We start from the raw sequence: 23,264 nt of genomic DNA, 5'->3' as shown, positions 1-23,264 counted from the left end.
TTTTCATGGCACAGAAAATTTTATAGGGATGCATTGGAGGGGATAAAGAAAAACTTCAGCTTTGCCAGTCCTGGGCTTGAGGAGAGGAAGACAAGGATATGGAGGGAGGTCAGTCCCTTTGGTTTGCAGGTGGGTATTAAGAGGTGTTTTGCAGGAACAGAAGACAGGACAGTTGCTCACTTTTCCAACATAGTGTCTATCCACTATGAAACATCACCAATCTTGTTAAGAAGACAGTATTGGCAAATCTAATTAGTTTTCTATGTATATTTGCAATATACAAATAATCTAATTTAAAGGGCTCTATCTAACTTTTCACACCACCATTTATCAAGTTGGTTTCCTGATCCTTAGATGTAACTCTGGAAAGTACTGTGGAAAGTGTTTTAACAACACAGATGAAAGTAATGGTGCCATGCTGATGGGTCATTTTTGTAAACAGAAGGTTTTGGGCTCCACATGGAAAAAACTATTGCAGTTCTTATCTCTCCAACATGAAGTGCAAAAATTTCTTGTATTGAATTTCTTTAATTTTTATTTTCTGTAGGGTATCTAGTAGCTAAATACTTTATGTTTATGTTGGTTTTGTTACTTAGATTTTATACCAACAAAGTCCTGAAATATTGGTTTAAGTTTCAGACTGTTGCTGTGGATAGACCACTGCTAAATCCTACCAATATCTATTGGAAATTGGCCAAGTTATAAATCTTTTCTAAAAACTACAAGGACAGGTTTTGGAATATGATGAACAAATGTCTCAACATTTGAGAGCCATTTTGGAAATCATCTGTGATGGATATTTTTGAGTCCCAGATGATTCATCCTTGCCTGTCTCCAGATTCATATGGAAACTGAAAGTTAAAGTTTGTAAAAGAGGTGGTTCAAAAGTGGAAATAGTTTATCCTCTGTCCCATAATGTGGTTAATAAACCTGTTAGATTAGTTAATTAGTTAATTTTGCTTTCCTTTTAATCCAGTGACTTCCCTTCCATAGCTTCTGGTTTATTTTCTTTGTGAGAATCAGCTGATCCTTTCTTAGCTACCTTTCCTATGACATTTATGATTGCAGAGATTGCATTTGTATCTCCTATATAACTGGAGAATCTTCTAGATTTCATTTCAAGTGCAGCTTACTTTGTCACAGTACAAAATGTAGAAGTTCATTATGGGGAATGCACTTCTCTTAAATAGTTTTGCTGTTTCTGTAAGATAGTTGTGCAGAGTTATGCACGTACTGGACATTTTTAAGTATTTTCTTTCTACTCAGATTTTTTTCAATAAGTTGTTTTCAGTAAAATATGTATGTCGATGTCTATCTTCATTTAAAATAATGAGCTTAAATATACTGTAAAGGCATTTAAACATTTGTGTATACATGTATATACTAACATTAGATATAACTTGAGTGGTGTACAATAGGGAAGGTGTAATAAAACATGCAATAAGAGGTAATTTGAGGTAAATTTGAGTTCTTATATTGGAGTAAATGATGCAGTCCAGTGATATTAACCAAATTATCTCTGAGAGGTTCCAGTTTTACTCACAGTTGCGTTCTTTATTCTGGAGCTGCATGACTGGTTTACACTTCTCTTCTGTCTAATAGGTGCCTTCTTAAAGTGGTTAAATGTAAGAATGTAATCCAGTATGTAATACAATATATAAACAATAATATTATTGTTTGATCCAGTACTAGACACCAGAATAAGCTACTAAAGAGTAAAAAAAAAAATTGTCAAACTTGCTTTATCAGTGCAAGAGTCTAGACTTTCCGTTCCATTTATATCCATAAAAGTAAGAAATAAGTGAGAGGCAAGACTCTCTTTAGCATTAACTTTTCTCCATGAATGAAGGCAGTAAATTTGAATCTAGTCATATACACTTCAGTGCTTCTCAGCCTGCTCTAGGCTATGTCTTATGTGGTGGGTGTTGGACTGTGATGCTCAGCACATCTGCTGAACTTGGGAATCTTTTGGTGGAGGTTGAAGAAGCAGAGCTAATTTCTGGATCTCAGCTAGACTTGGAGAGGTGGGAGTGAAATACTAGCATCTTCCTGAACAAATTAGGGTTGTTCTGCAAATGCACGTGTCTGGGATACTTGATACATCAGCAACACTTAGATCAAACAAGGTGTCCATGGGAAACAGCAGAGCAGCATCTTTCACCTTCTGTCACATCCAGCCTGAAATTATGTCTATTGATAACCAAGAGGGCCTCTTTTTGTTTTAGTACTGGTTTTATGCTGCCAGAATCAGTCTAGAGTGAGTGAAGTTAAGTCAGAGTATTACCTCATGAAGTTAAGCAAAATATCTATGTTACAGCATGATGAATACGTTGTAAATTGGCTAAGTGATAAAAATACTTTTTTTTTTTTTTTGAACTAATATATCCCCTTATGTTGTGTTAGCTGCTTTGCAGATCTTAAGGAGGACAGTTATTAGGTCACTGACTTTCTTTCTTCACATGTCAGTCTTCTTATGTATCTTATGTGGATTGTTATTTATTTATTTTTCTCCAGGAACCTGAGATGAGAATAGCCAGATGCTGATGATCTTGACACAGTTGCTCTCTTATGTATGCTGACAGGTAAGCATGCCTAACTAATTTTGTAAAGAAGTCATTTAAGTCTCATTTCTCCATCTTTTTTTTTTTTTCGTATGGTAAGTTTCTCAGACTTTTTCTCAGATTTTGATGTTACAGAATTGGTGAAACTGAGCAGGATTTGCAGCTTGACAGCAGTCCGTAGTAAAGAAGGTTGGGAGAGTGTGTTAATTTTCATCATCAGTTGTGGAAGCCTTCTTCTTCCTCCTGCTGAATATGTTGTAAATCTGGGCCTGCAAGTAGACTAATGTTATGATACTTCTTGTATCATTATTATTATGTATTCTTGTTGAAACACCATTTTTCCATACGTAATTATTGCTGAGTTCATTGTGAATTTTGCAATTAATGTTAGATTTGCATAAAGAATTTTAGGATTTTTGTACTATAATGCCCTCATCATAAAATGAGGTGAGAACTGATGGACTGTGGAGTCAGTGTAGAGCCTCTCCTAACACAGCACAAACACATACCTTGTGTCTTTTTTGCCTTATTTGTATGTTGCATTTTCAGTGTTTTCTATTCAAACTGGTTTCTATACTTGGTGTATTTCTTTCTTATTACATTTATATTTTTTCCTCTTTTTTGTGATTCTCTATGAACACAATTTAAAAAGTTTTGGCAGTACCCAGAGACTTTTTCTTATCTTTCTATAGAAAAGAGTTTCTTAAATTAGAATTACTTTATTGGCTTACTATCCAGTCATTACAAAATAAATAGAAAATTTAAACTCAGATCTTAGAAAATGATAACAAAAAGTACAGTGATTTCAAATTATGTTTCCTTTGGTAAAGCCTGTATGATCTGGAAACTAAAAAACTCATTTTCTTTGTGATAAAGTGAAGGCACCTTTTTTTCACATTGCTGTTGCAGATGTCTTTGTTAATGCATGCTATGAACGTTGATCAGAGATAAGATAGCAGTGTGGTTTCACACTGATAGACAGTCCTAACAATATTTTTGTTTGAGCACTGGAAGGTGAATGAAAATATTAAAATTATGTAAAAACGGTGGAAGAGATTGCTATAAAGTGCATGGCGGCACTGTTTCAATTTAGAGGAGCAGTCTGCAGAAATGGAAAGGGGAGAAAAATATTTAAAAAAATGCTGTGTATCTCAAGGACAGCACAACAAAAAATGTCTACTTATCAGGCATTTAATCACTGACTGTGTCTGTGGTTACTGACAATATTAGAGATAAATACCAATGCTGATGAGAAGGGAAACAGAGCAAAAACAGGTACAGAAACTTAGATTTAAAGATATATATATATTTTTGATATTGTGTTGAGTTGTTATGACTATTATGTTTTATTGACAGAAAGGTGTGAGCAAGATTCCCTTTGTGACTAGGAGTTTTTCAAATGTCAAATTGGTCACTATTCCATGGTATGATCAAAATAATCCACCAGAGCCTGATGAGAGATGTGTGTATTTGAATAGAAAGCAGAATTGAGAAAGTGTGGGTGTGAGATGAAATATTTGAATAATTTCTAAGAATAGGAAAACAAAACTCTCGATTTTAAAATTGCTTAGTGCTGCTAGCTGTTTGTGGAAAATAGATATCATCAGTATACAGCTGAATTACCTTTTTTACAAGTCTGAGGCATAAAAACAACAGTTACTGAAACCTACCTTTGATAAAAACACATTTTAAAACACAGATATGATGGGAAAGACATTAACACATTTCAAAATACAGATCTGATTGGTGAGACCTTTGTTTACCTTTTCAATCTTTTTTTTTTTTTCTTTAATGTCACTCTTTTCCATTTACATTCATTGCAGTCACAGTCACTGCAGATGTGAAAAGTAGACATTCATCACTGAGCACGATGTTTCAGTGTGAGAGCCAACAGTGACAGTGATGTTTGGCATGGGCTGTAAACACTCCTCTGCTCTTTACGTGCTCGGAGTTATGAAAGGGAACTTACAGGATCCTAGTTCCACAGCTTTCTTAAAAATATTACTATAGGTCTTGTATTGTTGCACATGCCAATCTTTGGTTTAATCGCTATTATATATATATACTATCTGTTACGATAACGTACGTAATATTGCAGTATTAAATTACATTATATGTGTATTCTGTTCTTCTTAATGTAGCCAACCTTTGTTTTGAGTGTACTCTTTCTGACTGTCTGTGATTAATGAGTTTCCTTGGCCAGGATGCAGCCCTGTGCCTCAGATACTGCTGCTGGAAGAGCTGTCTTATGGGAGAATGAGGTGGTATGAGGTTCATCCTGCCTTCCTGCTCCTGCTGAGACAGCAGAAGCAGCTCTGGTGCCCATCAAGCTCTTCTTTGCAATGGAAGGCAAGCTCTAATGATGGGAAATACAACTGCCAGGCATATGAATAGCTGCAGGTTTGTGGTGAGGGAGAACAGAACCTGACTACCTATCCATTGAGTGGCAAGTTAGCAAACATCCAGAAATCTCCTGAAATAAAATGAAAGAGGAGCTGGTGGCTGTCTTTACCTGAGAGAGGGACCAGAGGCATACCTAAATAATAAAGTAATGGTGGAAGCACATAAGAAATAAATTAACCTCTGATATGTTTCCAATACCACAGAAGCACATGATCACTTGTAATTTGAGGTTGAGAAAAAATTTGGAGGAGTTGAGGCCTGGGGAGAACTAGTTATAGCAAGAATGAAATCTCTGAAAGGTAGAACAAATAACATGCATGGGAGAATGTGAAGCAGAGATAAGACCTAATGGCAAACCTTTTTGATGCTCATTTCCTTTAAAATGTGAACTGAGAAAAATATGTCTGGTTTCATCATTTTATATTAATGCTGAAGAGGAGAGCTTTTCCACTCTGCCTCTGCTGCCTTCGTTTCTGTAAGCAGCAAGGCGGAGAGGGGTTCAGTAAATCTAATTAATGGGTATGTCCTGAAGGATTTAGTTCACATGATGGGCTTAATTATTTCCTTCCCTGCACAGCTGCCTTACATGGTAAGGAGAGCTGCCTAGATGTCGCTCTTTTATAATGAGGTGAGGAATAGGTACTAAAATTGTTAAGATTAGCAATACATATGGGACTATTTGAACAGCAAAGTAGAAAGGCGTGGAATAAAGTCTGTCTATCAGGGTCCAGCCTCAAGTTTAATAGAGAAATGGGAGTTCTTTCAAGCACTGTATTCCTGAGCGTTGCTGCTCCTCGTTTCTGGAAAAGGGCAGTCCTGTGTGCGTGGCCACTGCAAAGGACTGTGATATCCTACACCAGCAACTGCTCAGTATTTGTGCAAGATTAAGTAAGAACTGCTATGATGTACCTACTTATGGCAGAAACTGACAGTTTTATGCCCGGAGTTCAAAACAGATTTTTGTTAGGAATATTTTATGCCATAGTTCAGTCAGGATCTTTTAAAGTTCTTTTATATTCAGTTTGCATTTCTTGATTAGGTTGTGATAATTTTCCTGGCTGGAATCTTCAAAGTATGTTATCTTTAATTATAAATGGTAATGAATTCACTTAATCAGGTCTTACAGAAGTACAATCAACACAAAATATAGTCAATATAGTCAATTAGAAATAATTAATTTAAAGCATTTCTAATTCTCCAAAAGCCTCACTGTAGGACATGTATTACCTGTGAGCAAATTAGAGACCTACACAAACAAGAGGAAATCGTACTCTGTAAAGAAATCTCCTGTAAATGTTGTAAACAAATCAAGAACTTTTTGATGATACTGAAATTTATCTGGGACTCTGTTGTAAATTATAGATTGAACTGTTCAATGATAATTTTTACTTTGATGTCTCCTTAAAAAGCACAAGAAAGGAATATACTACCAAGAGTACATCTAAAAGCCAGCGTGTGTTTGTACAGCTAAAAAAATTGTACAAATTAGTATATTTTGCAGCATGGCTGATGTGTGAGACTGTACTGACTGCAAAGTATGTGATTGCTTAGATACTAACTTGCAGGAAGTATTTGGACTGCAGAACTAAGCCATACTTGTAGGTTAATCTTCTGGTTGTATACTAACCATTGCAGGTCTGTTTAAAGGCAAAATGCAGAAGAAAATGCGTTTTGCAGTTAGCCTCAGAAAGAGGAGAGGGTCCAGAGGAGGGCCACTAAGATGATCAGAGGGCTGGAGCACCTCTCCGATGGAGAAAGGTTGAGGGTACTGGCCTTGTTTAGCTTGGAGAAGAGAAGGCTCTGGGGAGACCTCATTGTGTCCTTATAATACTTGAAGGGAGAGTATAAACAGGAGGGGGAACGGGTTTTTATGAGGATGGACAAAGAGTGATAGGACAAGGGGGAATGGTTATAAACTAAGACAGGAGAGGTTTAATTTAGATATTAGGAGGAAGTTTTTCACACAGAGGGTGGTGACGCACTGGAACAAGTTGTCCAAGAAGGTTGTGGATGCCCCATCCCTGGAGGCATTCAAGGCCAGGCTGGATATGGCTCTGGGCAGCCTGGTCTGGTGATTGGTGACCCTGGACGTAGCAGGGGGGTTGAAACTAGATGATCATTGTGGTTCTTTTCAACCCGGGCCATTCTATGATTCTATGAAAGACTAAACTATCCATGGTTGGCATGGTTGCCAGTATTGGTTCTAAATTTAGTCCTGGCCTGGCCCTTATTAGTAGGGTCAAATTTCTGTAAAAGATTTGGTCATCGCTCTGTCATATGCAATAGTAAAAGGGCAAAATGACCTTATTTTCTGAACCAGTATTTCTTTCAACAGCGAGTTGCTGCAGGAAAGCCATGGGACTGCACATAGGAGGAAAGTATTTAACTGGTCATGAACAGGTAGAAAGAATGAAGAAATGCATTCCTCTGTTATTGCCACATAATTTGAACGATGCTTCAGAATGTTTGAGAATATGCATTAACTGTATATTTACATAATACTAAGGTGAAAGAGAATCTTCACCTTTTAGCTAAAAACAAAATGTGTGATTTTTTGTTTGGGATGTTGAAATATTTATATTGAAATGGATATCAAAATGGTCTTACTATAAAGATGATTTTCCTTGAGGGGAGTGGGCACAAAACTTGATGAGACCAAATGGAGAAGTGAGCATCAACTGGCCTATGCCTGTGGAAAAGCCAGACTCTGTGCAACACTGCTTAGCAGGAGACAACATGTGGAAGTTGGAGCAAGTTCAGACTCAGTATGATGAAAATCTTTTTCCCCATGAGGACAGTTGGTGAGGGGCAGAGGTTGCTCAGAGAGGTCACACCATTTCCGACCTTGGAGGTGTTCAAGACAGACACAGATAACACCATGATCTGCCTGAGATGATCTCACAGCTGGGCCTGCTTTGGGTAGCAGTTTGGACTAGAGAGCTCCAGAGGCCATTCCAACACAAATGACAGGATGATTCTGTGACACAGCATAGAATTTTCCTCATTCTGTTTGTGGAAGCTGATATTTTGTCTTGGATTTGTGTTGAGAGAGGAGCACTTGGCAGAAAAACAAACATCTGAGATGCTGAACTATTGTAGTACTTCAATGTGAAGAGTTTGTAGTTCTTGGCTGGATACATTCATGGTATCTGTCTTAGATTGGAGTGCAGACTCTAAATCAAAGTACTGTAAGTGGTTATCCAGGTTGATTTGACATGCCTTTTATTTTTAATGCTAAGTTCCAAAATACTCCTGGCATTTAGGTTGTGGAGGCTCAAAGAATTTGTTAAGAATTTGTCTGTGCTTAAATGTTATTATATATGAATTTTTGTTTTTTTGTTTTGGCATGCTACTTAAAAATGTGCATCTCATCCTCATTTTTTTTCTTGCCTAAGAATTGATCTTTTCTTTTTTTTTGCCTTCAGTGAGCAGACCAATGATTGCAGGAAGTCACTGAGGAAAACTGGTTGTTTTCATTAGTTCTATTGCGCCTTGATAGTCTAAATTTTAGTTAAATATTATTAGGTAAAAATTAATCTCTTATCTCTACTGTGAGTTGAATCAAAATCTTAAAGGTCAAGAGAATAATTTAATTCTCAGTTCTTCTACAGAATTTCTGTGCTGCCTGGATCATCTTGCAGATCATTTAACCTTTCTGAGCACGCAGATATTTTCCCCCAGACTGCTATCACTATTATTGCTCATATACACAATCAAAAAAATGAACTCAGGCTTGCTTGAACAGGTTGGAGGACAGGGTAAAACCCAACATATGTTTACCTTGTAGTGGAAAATAAGCAGGCAAGATGGAGATCAGATCAGCAGAGTTCCTCTTTCAAAATTTCCTTTGAAAAATTCGGGTAGCTTTTTCTGCAATTAGAAGAGAGGAATCTGAGAGAGTTTTGAGACCATCTGCCACCAGGATGGGGGGATGTTTGTTTCAGACTTAGACAGATGAGTGCAGATTGTGAGGATACGGCGCATGGCTTTGCTTACACTGGAGGCTGAGCTGGTCACCTGCCCTAGTTCTACAGTGTATGCATCCTTTTGTGGTCACCATTTGTTTGTTCTTTCTCTCTTGGTTAGAAAAAGAAATTAAATATAAAACAGCAACATGGTTCCTTCTGCCTTTCTTCCTTGCTCTCTGTCACATTGATTTTGTGATCTTGAGGATAGGGCTTTTTTTCTGCTCAGCTATTCAGAAATTAAGGCAGCAATTGAACTAGAAGCCTATTTGTCTAATGTATTGTCTCTTGCTCTTGCCAGTATACTTCCCAATGCTGGTGAAAAGCAATAGTCACAAACAGACCTGCATTTGTTCATCTGCTTTTGATTTGAGATTACTGGACCCTGGTTTTAGGAATCCAAATTTAATTCACCTACCCAGACACAAAGGAAATTGATAGATATATATTATTTAACAGCTTGCATTTATCTTTTCTAGTTAAACAGATATATATAAAGGGAAAGAATATATATTTTGTGGAGGATTACTGCATTTCACAACCTGTGTTTTGGGGGCTTTTGGTACAAAAGGTCTATGTTTCAAGATCTCCCATTACAGGGCATTGTGGCATTGGGACTGCCCCAGCTGTGCAGGCTCTGGGAAGCCTGAGATCTACACCCCACGGATCCCTCACCCCACTGCTGTAGAGGGTGGAATGTATGCTCTGCAGACTTCCAGGGGTGTTTCCCAAATAACTGAAATAATAATGAATTTGTTGGAACTAAGTTGAAAAAAACTCCCAAAGACAACAAAAAAGGGTAGTTGATTCTTTTTCAACCATCTCTCTGGAAAAGATGACTAATCCTTTTATAAGAAAAAGAGAGCATTTGTTAGAAGCTTTGCTTTTTTTGACTAGCTCCTTACTTGTAACATTTGTTGCAAATAATATAAACAATGAGACTATTTGGGGGAACACAGCAAATAAATAAAAATGTCATAGTAGACCCTCATCAGAAACATACTTGAAGTAAATTCGGGTAGAAGTTCCTAACAAACTCCAAGCACTAACCCATTTGTAGAGAGAGGAGAGTCTGTGTTTTCTACTTGTAGCATCTGACCTAATCTACCTAACAAGACAGCAACCAAGCTTCTCTATTAATTCAAATGCAAACATTATTAAATATTATCACAAAAATGTTTTTACAATGGATAAAAAGGAAAATAAATTGCTACGCATAAAATGTAAATAAATACCAATAAAGGTGCTTTATCCACCAGGGAGATGCATCAAAAAACAAATGCATTCCATAAACTTTGATTTTTCTTTTTTATCCAATTCCTCTTATAAGTCTTTTTAAGCTCTCTTGTTCTTTCCTTTCCAACTTATTGTAATCTCTGTGATATTTACATAGTAAAGTGCAAGAAGAGGCTGGAAAGAGGCTGGAAGATGAAACTGATTTCCCCACAAGCCCCTCCCCTCCCCTCCCCTCCCACTTCCCCTCCCCCTCCCCTCCCCTCCCCTCCCTTCCCTTCCCTTCCCTTCCCTTCCCCTTCCCCTTCCCCTTCCCCTTCCCCTTCCCCTTCCCCTTCCCCTTCCCCTTCCCCTTCCCCTTCCCTTCCCCTTCCCCTTCCCCTTCCCCTTCCCCTTCCCCTTCCCCTTCCCCTTCCCCTTCCCTTCCCCTTCCCCTTCCTTCCCCTTCCCCTTCCCCTTCCCCAAAACTTCTGAAGAAACCAAGGGAAGCATTATACCCATCTTTTGTAAGTAGGTAACAACCATTCAAAATTGAAGTGCTGTAATGCTTGCACACTGCTTGAAGAGAACAATTCATAATTAGTTACTTAGTCTGTACTCATTTTGAGTTACTGAAGGGGAAATTGTTCTGTTTTGCACTGCTGAAGTCTGCAACTTTGAATTCTACATACTAGAAATGAGTGTGCTTGATAAAATATTTATATTTCTGTGGTCATATTATGAAGACATACTTTACTGGATCCAGAACTGAATAGACTTCCATGATTCATTTTGATCCTTATACCTTATCCTGATTGTTGCTTCTCCTATGAATACTATACGAGGAGACAATCTTGGTGCAGCCATTCCTAAAGTAATTCTCTTTACTTCAGCAGGATTACTTAAGCTGATTTCCCACACAAGGTGTGAAATTGCTTTAAAAATTCCAGTCCATTACTTCATCTTTCAAAGTGCATTATGATTTCATCTTGGAAAACTATAGCATACATTGCAAGCAATATTTAAAGAATGACATAGGAGGACTGTTGTTTGTTCATCCATTTATTGGAAAATAGATGTTCTAATAAACGTACAAAGCCAGAGGCTGTGTGAAGAACAATGATAGAAATGAAGAGAGCCTGGAAGCTACCTGCTGTGGGGCTTGAGGGACTGGCTGTAATGCCTTGTCTGGAGGGGTGACCTTTAAATAAAGGTCAGATAGGATTGCACTGGAAACCTTGCAGGTGCTCTGCAGAAGATGCTTAAGATATTGTATTGCCAGTGGGAGTTGGCCTTTGCTGTAAACTTCAGTGTGTTTAACATTTGTAAATACTTGCTGTGCACTCCCTAGCAATTTGCTTTTTATTCTTTTTCGTTGTTGAAAGATTTCTAACCATTTTACTACTTCTCTTTTTCTAATGGGCTCTATTTTCTAATGGGCTCTCTTTTATAATGTTGTGAAGTTCTTTCTATTTTAAATGTTTTTAAGCGTTTTGCACACCTGCCTTTCCTCCAGCCTTGCTCTTTCAGGGCAGTAAGTCACTTGTCCACTGAATACTTTGTTTCTATCCTTCCTCTAATCTCTTTTTGCATCTTTGGGATTGAAGTTGAGCCTTTCTGTAAAAATACTTTGACCTTCTGAATAGTAAAATAAATACTAAGTGAAACAGTTGGAGGACAAAATTTAAATCTACCTTTGTACAAAAGAGAATGCTACTTGGCATTTAAGCTACTTGGAAATTTAAGAAACCTTTAGAAAATGACATTGTATTTGCAGAAATATGTTGCATGTGTAGATTTTGTATGTGCTAGGAATGCTAGTGGAGAAGTACATCTGCAGAAAGAACAAATTACCTTCTTGCAAACTGGTCTTAAGACCCACTTTAATCATATGATTTTGGTATTTGGGACTCGAAATACCAGAAGTTAATGAGGCTTAGCCTCTTGTTGGCAAGTCTGTGCTGTGCAAATATACATCACCAAGGGGCAACAACCTGCATTAGAAATAAGGATCAGGTTCAACAGTTGCTTTATTCAATTCTCTTAAAACTCTTGATCCCTTCTGTGAAACACTGTCACTTGTGAGTAGCACACAGAGTAATACAAGGACTACAAATGTCAGCCCTAAAACAGGGCAGCTGGAATCTCCCAGCAGTGCTGGTGGGAACAAGTGAGTGTGACCATTGATCTTCAGTGCTAAGTCCAATTCTGTATTTGGGTTTTGGTGTAAGAGATAGCATGCTGATGAACAGCTTCAGAGAAAAGTAAAAGAGGGATTTGCTTGGCAATGTGGTACATTACTCAGCACTCATCTTGTAAAATATTTATATGGGTGTTTCAGTTATTTAACAGGGAGATAAAAAATACATTACCAGACAGTGCAACTAAGGTAAATTTAAGTGAAAGGATAGTGTAAAAAAATGAAATGAAAATATAATTACGGGGATGTGAATTGCAAAATATTGTATGACCAGGATTTTTTAGGTAATTGCCACAAAGGTGGATTTTTTTTTTTTTAAAGATATATGCAAGTGATTTGCTTTTCTAGTGCTCCCTCTCACATAATAAAAGTGCTTTACAGAAGAATCAAGAACTGTTTGTCCCATTTTACAGAGAGAGGGAACTGCAGGACCTCATAGATTAATTTTCTTAGAGTCTTGATACATGCATGTCCTCATCCTCTATTTTTCAGTCCCCTAAGTGACACTGACACTTCTGAATAGGATCAGATCAGGAGGTGTTCCCTTGGAGACAAGTCTGTCTCTGTTGCAGCAGACTCCCAGGAGTGGACCCCAACCAGCACAGCTCTGTGTGGTGTTGGGTCAACACGAAAGCCTCCTCCTGATCTGATGGAGTAGGAAAAGGGGGGAAGCTACAAGGACCTCGTTCCTCTGGGACTGTACTGGGAGCTGATTAGTGTTCTTCTGTTTCTCTTCATCTAGGCATATACTTTTTAGGTTTTTGCATTTTTCTGGTTGAATTTTGTATCAGTGGATTTCAGTAAGCTGACTTGTTCTGTGTTGTTATATTTCGGTGCTGATAATCAATACATATTTATTGATGTTGATTGAATTGCTCAATTTATATAAATTTCTTTCCCATCACGTAGGCCATGGTGTCTCAGATTCACTTTACGCTGGCAAACATTTATCCTGCCTTTGCAAAAAGTGTTTTCTACCCTTTTCATGCCCTGACTATTTGCTTCTGGCCCTCTGCCATCTTCTTCCTGCTGCTTATTCAAACATTTGCATAGTGATCCAGAGTGATGGACGCTGAAGCTAACCTCCCAAAACAAAAAGCTGCTCTTTAATCTGGACCAGTGCTTTGCTCTGCTCCATTGCTTGTGTTGGCGCAACAGTTAAAGCTGTCGGGGCACAGTGGAGGGACCAGGAGTGCAAGGATGGGAGTGAGGCAGTACTACTTAATGCCAGCTTCAAAGGAACAGTGCCAAGTGGACTTTGAGTCAATCATCTTGGAAAGTGTCCATTGGAATTGGTCAGCCAATCAGATTGTCTTCTCCATGGTCTTTTCTGTACAACTCGAGAGATGCTGATTGCACCCCTGTCTCCAGATGAAATGCGTTTTGGTTGTAATATTAATACAATTAGAAAAGGCAATGCTAGATCTTTTCCTGCATTTTAATTTAGTAGATTGGAGAGCTGCTTCTTGGGCTGATATGTATATAATCCTGAATAAAGCCTGAGAATCTGTTAGGAGCAGGAAGGCTTTACATTGGTGGAATTTTTTTTTTCTGAATGTTTTTTTCTTCAAAGTTAATTATTAAATACCTCTTTGAAGCAGTTGAGCAGTTGCTATTACTCTAACAGCAAATTTTTCTCACAGTTTGGTTAATGGCATTACTCAGCCCATAACAATGCCGACTCTGTCTCTGGGATATTCCCACAGGTACATTTTTAACTTGTCTGACAATAGCAGCCTAGAGGGCTTCTCCCTGCAGGAAACAGAACTGCTATTGTGCAAATGAATGTTTATATAAAAATAGATTGTTCTTATCGAGACTGAGAGCCGGTGACCCTTGAATTTGAAACTTTGCTCAGAGATCTGCCTTGGTGGCCTTGGGCAAGACATTTGATGTGTGTGCCTCAGCCATGCTAGAGAGAAAGGAAAACTAGTAACTATTTGATTCATCCAAAATAGGCAGTTGTGGGAGACCTCAGCCTTTGTTCTCATGTCTGCAAAATGAAAATCTTACAGGCCATGGAGGGAAGTGTTGAATCCTTCAATGTCCTTTATTGTGATTTCCATATGAAAATGTGGCTTCAGTGTTAGGGATGTGTTTCATTCTGTCCTCCATATGTTAGTCTTTCCCTGTGCAGAAACACAGGGGAGCACAGGCTGCAGCTGCCCTGTCCTTCTGCTCTCTGCAGGGCCATGGGGATGGATGTGGTAGAGACCCAGGGCCTGCAGAGCTGGGTGTGCAGCAGCAGCAGGAAGCCACTGCTTGAGAGAGCGGCTTTTGCAAGAGTGATGGCTGGGGAATATGTCCCAGGGGAACAGAGACATTGTGCCCCCTGATCTGTCAGCCTGGGGTGCTCTTCAGATGTGGGACAGTGGGGTTTGGTCCATTCAAACTGGAGAAATACCTGCATTTATCTTATTTCTTGGTGCTGATACACTAGGGAGGGGACTGTATATGAGACATCTTTCCATGTGAGTTTTTGTGTCTGTCTGTATAGGTCTGTTCCAGTTTACCACTGTGAAACTAGTTGGGAGGGTTTGTTACTTTTCAGGACAAATAAATTGCATGTAACCTTCAAGTGGAAGATTTTAAGCCATAATTTTGTGGTGGGTATGTGCACTGAAGATCTTGCAATACATCTGTGTTTATTTAAGATAACATGCTAAATATTTGTCCATATCAAATATGTTTTAATCTCTGTAGTAAATATTTATTTTATGATATTTAGCATAGTTAAGCATAAAATGTAAGATATGCATTTGTACATTCTATCCATAGAATACTTACCAACCATAAGGCTCCAAAAAATGCTGTTCTTGCTTTTCCCTGCTGTATCAGTTTGCACTCACTGGAGCACAGTATTCAGATACACAGAGAGCTCTGCGAATTGAGATTCTTGCCTTTTGATAACCTGCATGCTATTTGTATAGTCTTCTATGTGTCCTTAGGCTCTCCTCCCACAAGAAAAGTGCTGAGAGCAGCCACTATATCACTGGAAAATACCATCACCTTAATTATAGTAGCCAAAACAATTGTATCAGTGAAAACTAATCTACATTTTAACTATGTGACCTCCTGTTGAACCAATCAGTTTTGTTCTTCCAACATAGGAGAATTAGGAGCCTGTGATGCCATGTTATCTTCTACTGTACAAGGGTAGGTAAGCCAAGCAATGTGCTTGGTTGATAGTTTTAGTTGGGGAGAAGTCTTTGGAATCTCACTGGGAAAAAATTGAAACAGCTCTGATAATAACTTCCCTGAGAGTGCTGTAATAGTGAGCACCTCTTGTTAATGAATGGCTGCATCTACTGTTTCCACTCAAATGAAGAACCAAGAAACTAAATTGCCCTAAAATGTCTGTAGATTTATACAGGCATGCTTGGTCTTGGTGCCCTAGCAAGATCCGTCCCTCCCAATGGTTTTGCATCTCCAGTCATCAGATTGTCTTGTTTAAAAAAAGCATTAAAATGATCTGTTTCTGCAAAGAGCTTTTGGGGCATAGCTTCTGCTCTCTTTACTTTTGTAAATGCAGTCTTTCATTATCCTTTGTGTGGTTACTCGTCCTTTCTTTTCTGTCTTATACCAGAAAATTTGGTGATTTAAGTTTTGTTAAGTGCATAGTACTTCAGAGCTGGTTCTTCAGGTGGTAGTTTCCCTTTGTTATTCCACAGTGAGATATTTCTGGGTAGTTCTTGCATGAAAATCCACTCATCAAAACCTTGGGGAGTTTTTTCCCAATTCATCTCTTTATTTCTGTGTTGTATAATTGCAGTTTACTGCACTCTATCAAAGCAGTTGAAGTCATTGCTCTGGAATATATTGTATTCTCAGATGGCTTTAGGGTGAGACAAACCATGTGATGATCATGTCTTTTTCCTCACACTTGCTGGCCTATACCTCTCGTATAGGTATATATGTTCATAAATACTGTGTATCAACCTACTACTATAGTTTGATTTCATATGATTCAGCACTGGTAGATAAATAAAGCAGCCATTGAAATGTTTATGCTTTTTATTGACTTAGGGTGCTTTGGAGAGCAGCATTAATCTACAGCTCAGTGAAGCATTAAGAAGATAAAATACTCCCTCAAGAGTTCTTGTTTGTAAATAGAGACTTGCATTAAGCTGCTATGAACTGGCAAGCCTTCAGATTATTTTTGAATGCACTGTTTTTGTCTTCATTAGTAATTATAGCTGAGGGTAATAATACTGGAATTGTCCTGCACCAGAAATAACAATACTACTTGATGATGTGGATGTATGATGTGCTGTGGAAATTTTTGACTTTGACCTTAAACTCTAGGCCTGCCTTGCCACTTCCCATGCAATGGTTCAAGCTCTGGTGCCGGCACATTGGCACCTTAAAATGCTGAATTGGAAGGGTCACCTTTTCTGCATCTTTGTAATTATTTCAGTATATATGACCAGTCACTGAGGAGGAATGAGTAATCTCATTGTGATTCTCAGTTGACTCAAACTGAATTATGAGACACAATAATGCAAAGTGCTCTGCTGTTGTTTGAGTGTATATTTACTTTTGGGATCTGACTATAGACCATTGTACAGAGCATACATTTAGAGATCTTGGTACAGTCACATGGCATGTGAGAGACCTTGGCAAAGTCAGTTTGCACTTCTGTGTTTTATTTCTGCTTTAATGTCACTTTAATGTGGGCCAACAAATGAATTGGTTGGTATTTTTTTTTCTTTGAGCTATGGATTTTTTTTTATTAAAAAGCAGAAAAGTTCTCTTGGAAGGTTGCTTAGAGAAAACACAGAAAATAATGTTTACGTTTTTCTGGCCTCTGAAAACTGAGGAAGTATCTGTTTGCTAAACACTGCATAGTTTATGGTGGCCTTTCCATTTTTTTTTTATTTTTTTTTTCAGTATAAGTTTTCCTCCATTTTTCCACAGAGTAATGATTACACATTTCCTCACGAAGCTTTATATTTCTGGGGCAAAAACTGTCGTTTGCTCCTGCAGTTGGAAAATCTCTGGAAGAAAATGTTCTTACTGTGAACCTTGAGCAACTGACATCTGAATGCAGAAGTTCTTTCTTTAGAACTAAGTATTACTTTCATTTTATCCTAATCTATAGCACAGATGAAAATGTGTTTCTAAGCTCTGTATTTATGTATATATAATAGAAAGATTTTGGTCGTGTAGAGCCAGAAAACACAAAGGAATGTCTTTATCTGTCTAGTTTCCCTGTAGTATTCCATTTTTTGATTGATTTTGCTATTTGAAAATACTGTCTGAAACCTTATCCCTACCGTTTCTCAGCATTAATTCTCAATAATGATATAAGTTTAGCAGGTATGTGAATGTTCTGAACTGTCCTTTTTACACTGGGAGAAATACACTTGGATACTGGAAGTACAGTTTATAACATTGCTGTTTAGCAGAAAACCTGATGACAATACTGGGTTTCTCTGGATTTTCTGGAGGAACCAAGTGTGCCTGGAAGAAAGGTAATCTTTTCTTTCAGTTCCTCTTTTTCCTACTCTTGGCCTTCTTTCTCTTTTGCAGTAAATTGGTAGCCAGATTTATTTCCATTACATGTTGTCTACCTCTGTATATTCCAAGAGAAAATAAAACAAGGTAAAAACTATGACTTCACTGTTAAATTTGTGTTAGTTTCAGGAAAACAAAGCACACTTGTTGCTGATTGATTTTTAAGAGTAGCTATTTATATATTTTTATCTTTCTGCCTTGTATTGGCAGGGTAAAAAGCTTGAACATGCCTCGTAGTCCAACATCAAGCGAAGATGAAATGGCACAAAGCTATTCCGACTATTCTGTTGAGTCTGAATCTGACAGTTCCAAAGAAGAAACTATTTATGACACAATTAGAGCAACTGCAGAAAAGCCAAGCAGCAGAATGGATGACAGTCAGAGCAACACTCTGGTGATTCGAATTATAATACCTGATCTACAGCAAACGGTAAGGGATATTACATTATCATTTAAAAGAAGTTTAGAAAGATTAACTTTGTTGTTTTCAATCCACAGTAAGTCTGTTTTGTTTTTTTTACAACTAAGTCAAAATGTATTCCTGTTTGCTTTTGTGTCCAACAGATGTGTCCAACTGATTGCCTAAACTAAAGGCATCATCCCAAGCAAGAGAATGTATTTAGCATATTAACTTGATGTAAGCTGTGAAGCGAAATACTTGTCTGATCTGCATTCAGAGACATTTGACTGACTAGAATAAACAGTATTTCGAATCTAAAAAGCTTATCGGAGTATATCATATACTCTCTAGGAAAGCCTCATACATAAGTAACTCCACTGTCTTCTTATTTCTCTCTTTATGAGATAGTTTTTGATTGGCTCTACAGGAATTCACTATTCTCTCTCTTTTTATTCACCTTTGTATATCCTCTTCCTATGAAACAATATCCTTGTTAGATAGCTATGATGTTTAGAATGTAAAAATGAGGAAAGAAACATAAAAATAGATCTTTTCTTCCTGTTATCCTGCTATGCCTTCACTACATGGTTCTATTTCTCAGTCTTCCCCCCAGAGAAATCAGCACTCTTGGTCTGGAAGAAGAAAGTGTGGCATTGTACCATTTCACAGGTTTTACAGTGATGTGAAATCATTATGTTATTTTTTCCCACCTCCTCACCAGTTATAACAGAAATGTATCAGAAATTATAGGATTAGCCTTTTCTGATTTTCTGAAATGAATCTTTTAAGATGCAAATATACTAAACCTACAGCTATGTCTCACAATCCAAAGTCAAATGGGTGAAAATAGAAAGGCTTATTCTACCACATCTTACAGATAGAGACATTAAATAGACTTTCAATTTGTTTAAAAATGTACAAATGATTTGATAATAAGAATGTTTTTGTTTTTTTAATTAAAATATATATATCTAGGATGTTCCTTACATATCAGAAGTCTACAATCCAGAATCCACTTTCTAGTGAGGAACTATAAAATTGTTTCTTTCATGGCAGAATGTGTAAAATGCAGGACTTGAAAAGATAGAAAAAAGAAGCTGGAAAAGCTTGCTATTGTAATTTGTAATGGTCCTCCTAAGTGCTGCAATAGGAATAGCAATTGCATCCTGGAGAAGGTCACTGGGAATTACTTGCTGATTCTATCTAGAACCACAGCTTGTCTATGTTTTGATTAATTACCTGAATTATCCTGAGCCGCTGTCTGGATTTTCAGCTGATGGTATGCATCAGACTTTCTTCATTTCAAAGGTGATTATAAAACCACCGTTCTGTTGGGTGTGTCTGTTACATGCGTCACTCCATGATGACATTTAACTTCTACATCATACTGTGCTGCCACTCAAGATCTATCTCAGATGAAATTATTCCTTTCTTTTTAATTAAGTTCATTTTTGGAATGATAGAGATGGCCTGTCTACAGGCTGATAGGAAAGAACTGGTTTGACAGTATGGCCTCTGGTGTGGTTGTAGAGCTGCTTTTTTTTTTTTTTTTTTTTTTAACTCAGAGAAGTCTGTGCTGGAGCTGAGATCATTCTCTCTTCAATTTTTGTACTTAAGATTTCTAGTTAAGTCTTGAACCTCTTTCTGCTGAAATTGTAGTTCTACTCTATTAGTTTAAATGGTGTGAGATTAAACTCTGTGAAGGGGAGGTGGTGTGGGACCTGAGCTGGGCAGGAAGGCTTTTGAGGGAAAAGCAGCACTGTGGCTGCTGGGATCCACCCATAGGATCTTTGGTAAATCTTAGCTGAAGCACTTATCATCTTGGGTCTTTCATTTCAGTGCTATAGAAATATTGAAATCTACTGTTGTACACAATATACCTTTAAAAAGGTTTTTTCCCGTAATTAAGTCATCTGTCAATGTTCCTACCAGTCTGCTATATATTTCACAATGAGTAGATCCAAAATAAACAGAAAAATTACATTTATTTTACTTGCTAGCCTCTCTCTGATGTTAAAAACAAAGTGATGTGAGCTCTCTCATTTCATCACTCCGTTTCTTAGACCAATAACACTTTGCTTATTGGCACTATTGAAACTATTATTTAGTTAAAAATTAATTTTGTGCAGGAAATGAAATAAAATGTATTTTTGGTTTTCTTCTTCATTTGTTCATTTTTATTGCTTTACTTTTCAGTATTTTTTTTTCCTTTTCAATAAAGTCTTAATTAAAAATAACTCAACTGCTTTAAGCAGTCCTGTAGCAGATGACCTATTTCTGATTTAATTTGTAAGCCCACAAATTCTTGTGCAATAAAGTGAAATCTGGATTCAGTTTTACAAAATGATAGCTTAAATGCAGCATAACTTAACTTGGAAAAGGTCACAGTTTATTATAAATGATCAACCATTGCGTATGATAATGATAATTAATTGATATTCTCATCTGAAACTTTGAAGATGCTGTAAACCTGGCCACATTCTTATGAAGACTTATTTTTCAGTTATTATAACAACTACTTTTTGTCTCCTTTTCAGTTCAGATGATAATCCATAGTGTTGAAACAATACATCATAGAAAGAGTTATTTCTTACTGCTTTTGTTCATCTGTATTCAAGAAAGTATTATCCATAGCACAACAGCATGGAGAGTGTTTAAATGAGTGATGGAATGATTTCCTGAATCACACTAATATTACTGAGGGAATGGAGCTCACAGAAAACCTTCCATACATGTGTAGGAGAGAAGACAAACAAGTTCTGTCTTGTGGCATCTAACTTCCTGATTTAATAAGCCAGAAGGTACTAGATCCTTCATGGATCTAGTGTAATCTTTTGAGCAACTGCTTATTTGTAGTGCATCCAACACAGACGACTCTGGCTTGCTAATCTGATGGGAATTGTAGTCACTGACTTTTTCTCCTCTCCTAGCCATGGTGACCTCTCTCTGCTAGTGCAGAGGATACAGATAAGCAAGTCCGAATCTCTCTTGGGCTTGAAACTAATCCCAACCTCCTACCTCATGCCCAAAGGCAATATGCATTTTTAGTGTTGAATGTCGATTGGACATGGAAAGCTAGTGAGCTGATGGTCCTGTGCTTTCCTTTAAGAAAGATGGCATCCCTTCCACTTCCCCTTGCCCTTTCCTCTTTTCCCTTTCCCCTTCCCCTTTTCTCTTTTCTCTTTCCCCTTGCCCTTTCTTTTTAGATATTCAATGCTATTTGCATTTGCATTTTCCTCTTTTGTTTGTCGAATCTTTAATACTGACATCTTCTATCCAAAGGAATAACTTCTATTTTAGTAGTCTGAAAATCACAGTTTGGAAACTGTGTATAAAACTTTTGTCAGTATTCCTCTGACACAGCACAGTTCTGTATGATTGATATCCTCATGATGTCTGATGAAAAAAAATTGGTGGTTGATTGACTTAGAATGCATAAATGTTATTCCTCTGAGATTCTGTATCATGAACATTACTCACAACAAATAAATACATTCCCTTTAGGGAATGCGTGAGCTATGTTTCCCTTGCTTCCAGTCCTTACACTCTGTGACTTCCTCTCACCAGTACTCAGAGTACAAAATTATAATTGACTGTACCCCTCATGATCTGAAGAGCTCTAATATTACAAACACTGTTCTCACATTTCATCAGCCAATGATGACTTGCTGTCTTGCTGCTAGATTTGGATTTTTAGTGGCCCAGTGTGATTTTGTCAGGTTTTTAGTCACTGAGGGCTTTTCCTTCCTCCCTTCCTCCCTTCTTCCTTCCCTCCTTCCCTCCCTTCCTCCCTCCCTTCTTCCCTCCCTTCCTCCCTTCCCTTTTCTATTTTTATTTTAATAGTGTAAGTAGCTAGGCTTCAAGGCAAACTATGACATTTTATCTGGTCTTGGGATGCAACAGAAAGTTATGAATAAATTCCATCTGTCAATCATGTTGAAGTATCTGTTTCACGTGTATTTCTGACGTTCTTTGCCATTACACTTACATGTTTTCTGTATTTTTTAATTATTAAGTCATAAAAGTATCCTGCCAGAAAAATGTCTGGCTTTTTTTTTACTCAGCTGCTGTCTTATTTTCTCATGGTCATTCCAGTTGCAAGGTTGTGCTGAACAGGAGGGTAGTCTTTTCCATTTCCTCGTGTTGCGCTGCACTACTGATCTGAATCTGAAGAAAGAAAGGATTTATGTCAGATAGGCTGCCAACAACTCTGTTAACCCAGAATGATCTCAAAGCCATTCAGAACAAAAGTCAGGCTTGAATTCTGCCATGAAATTAAATGTTGGAACTAGGCTTTATAAATTCTTCTGTATTTAAACAGACTGATGCAAGAGAAAAGTAATTTAGGGTCTTGGTGTTTTTTGAGGCTTCATGTCCTTTTGAATGATAGCTTGTGTTTCTGTAAAACTTCAAGAACCATCAGTATGTTTCAGTCCAGTGAATGGAAAACAGCTGAACTGCCTGCTGAACTGTTTGGTTTCCTCAAGCAGACAATAAATCCCAGTGTACTGACACCAGATTTCATGATATCTCATTACCGACAATGCATGTTGATGCACTATTGATAGTAGTTTTTTGTATGGATTTTGAATTCATTCCAAGTCAAGTACTGATTAGCTATTTATGTGAAAAAGACAAAGAATCTCATCCTCTTATGAGCATACCTTTGTTAGCTTCACTTGCAGAACTGTTTATAGTGCATGAATTAGTAAGGATGTGTATCTGTGGAGATTTGATGTGCTTGTAGAATCCTTCAGTCTGACATCCTCCTGATCTGCTTCGCCTGACTCCCTCTGCAGAAACCTGCACCAGGTGAACTGCAGCCCTAGTGGCTATGGGCATTTGCTCTTGGCATTCCAGTGCTGTCTGCTTCCACTGCTGGCAGCCTTTGTGTGTTTCTACAGAAAAGTTGGGAATCTTATTAGTGTAGTAAAGCATGCTAATTCCTTTACTCCAGAGAAGATTATTTTCTTTAGAAAGACTCAGATGTCTTGTTTTGAGGTGTT

The 23,264-nt window shown here is 37.6% G+C and overlaps 1 protein-coding gene across 4 annotated transcripts in view; it reads left to right on the top strand.

Annotated features, from left to right (window-relative positions):
• SHANK2 (SH3 and multiple ankyrin repeat domains 2) overlaps nt 1-23,264 on the top strand; it is a 344,905-nt gene that overhangs the window by 23,217 nt on the left and 298,424 nt on the right. For all 4 annotated transcript variants that reach the window (XM_085224519.1, XM_085224521.1, XM_085224520.1 and 1 more), the window contains 2 exons: nt 2,515-2,582; nt 18,069-18,288. In XM_085224519.1, the coding sequence (XP_085080645.1) occupies nt 2,569-2,582; nt 18,069-18,288 (234 nt within the window). In that variant the 5' untranslated portion in view covers nt 2,515-2,568. The remainder of the gene's footprint in view (nt 1-2,514; nt 2,583-18,068; nt 18,289-23,264) is intronic.

The sequence above is a fragment of the Meleagris gallopavo genome, chromosome 5 (assembly GCF_905368555.1).
Source record: "Meleagris gallopavo chromosome 5, MGAL_WU_HG_1.1, whole genome shotgun sequence".
NCBI classification, from domain to species: domain Eukaryota; kingdom Metazoa; phylum Chordata; class Aves; order Galliformes; family Phasianidae; genus Meleagris; species Meleagris gallopavo.
This window is presented reverse-complemented; position numbering and strand designations above follow the sequence as displayed.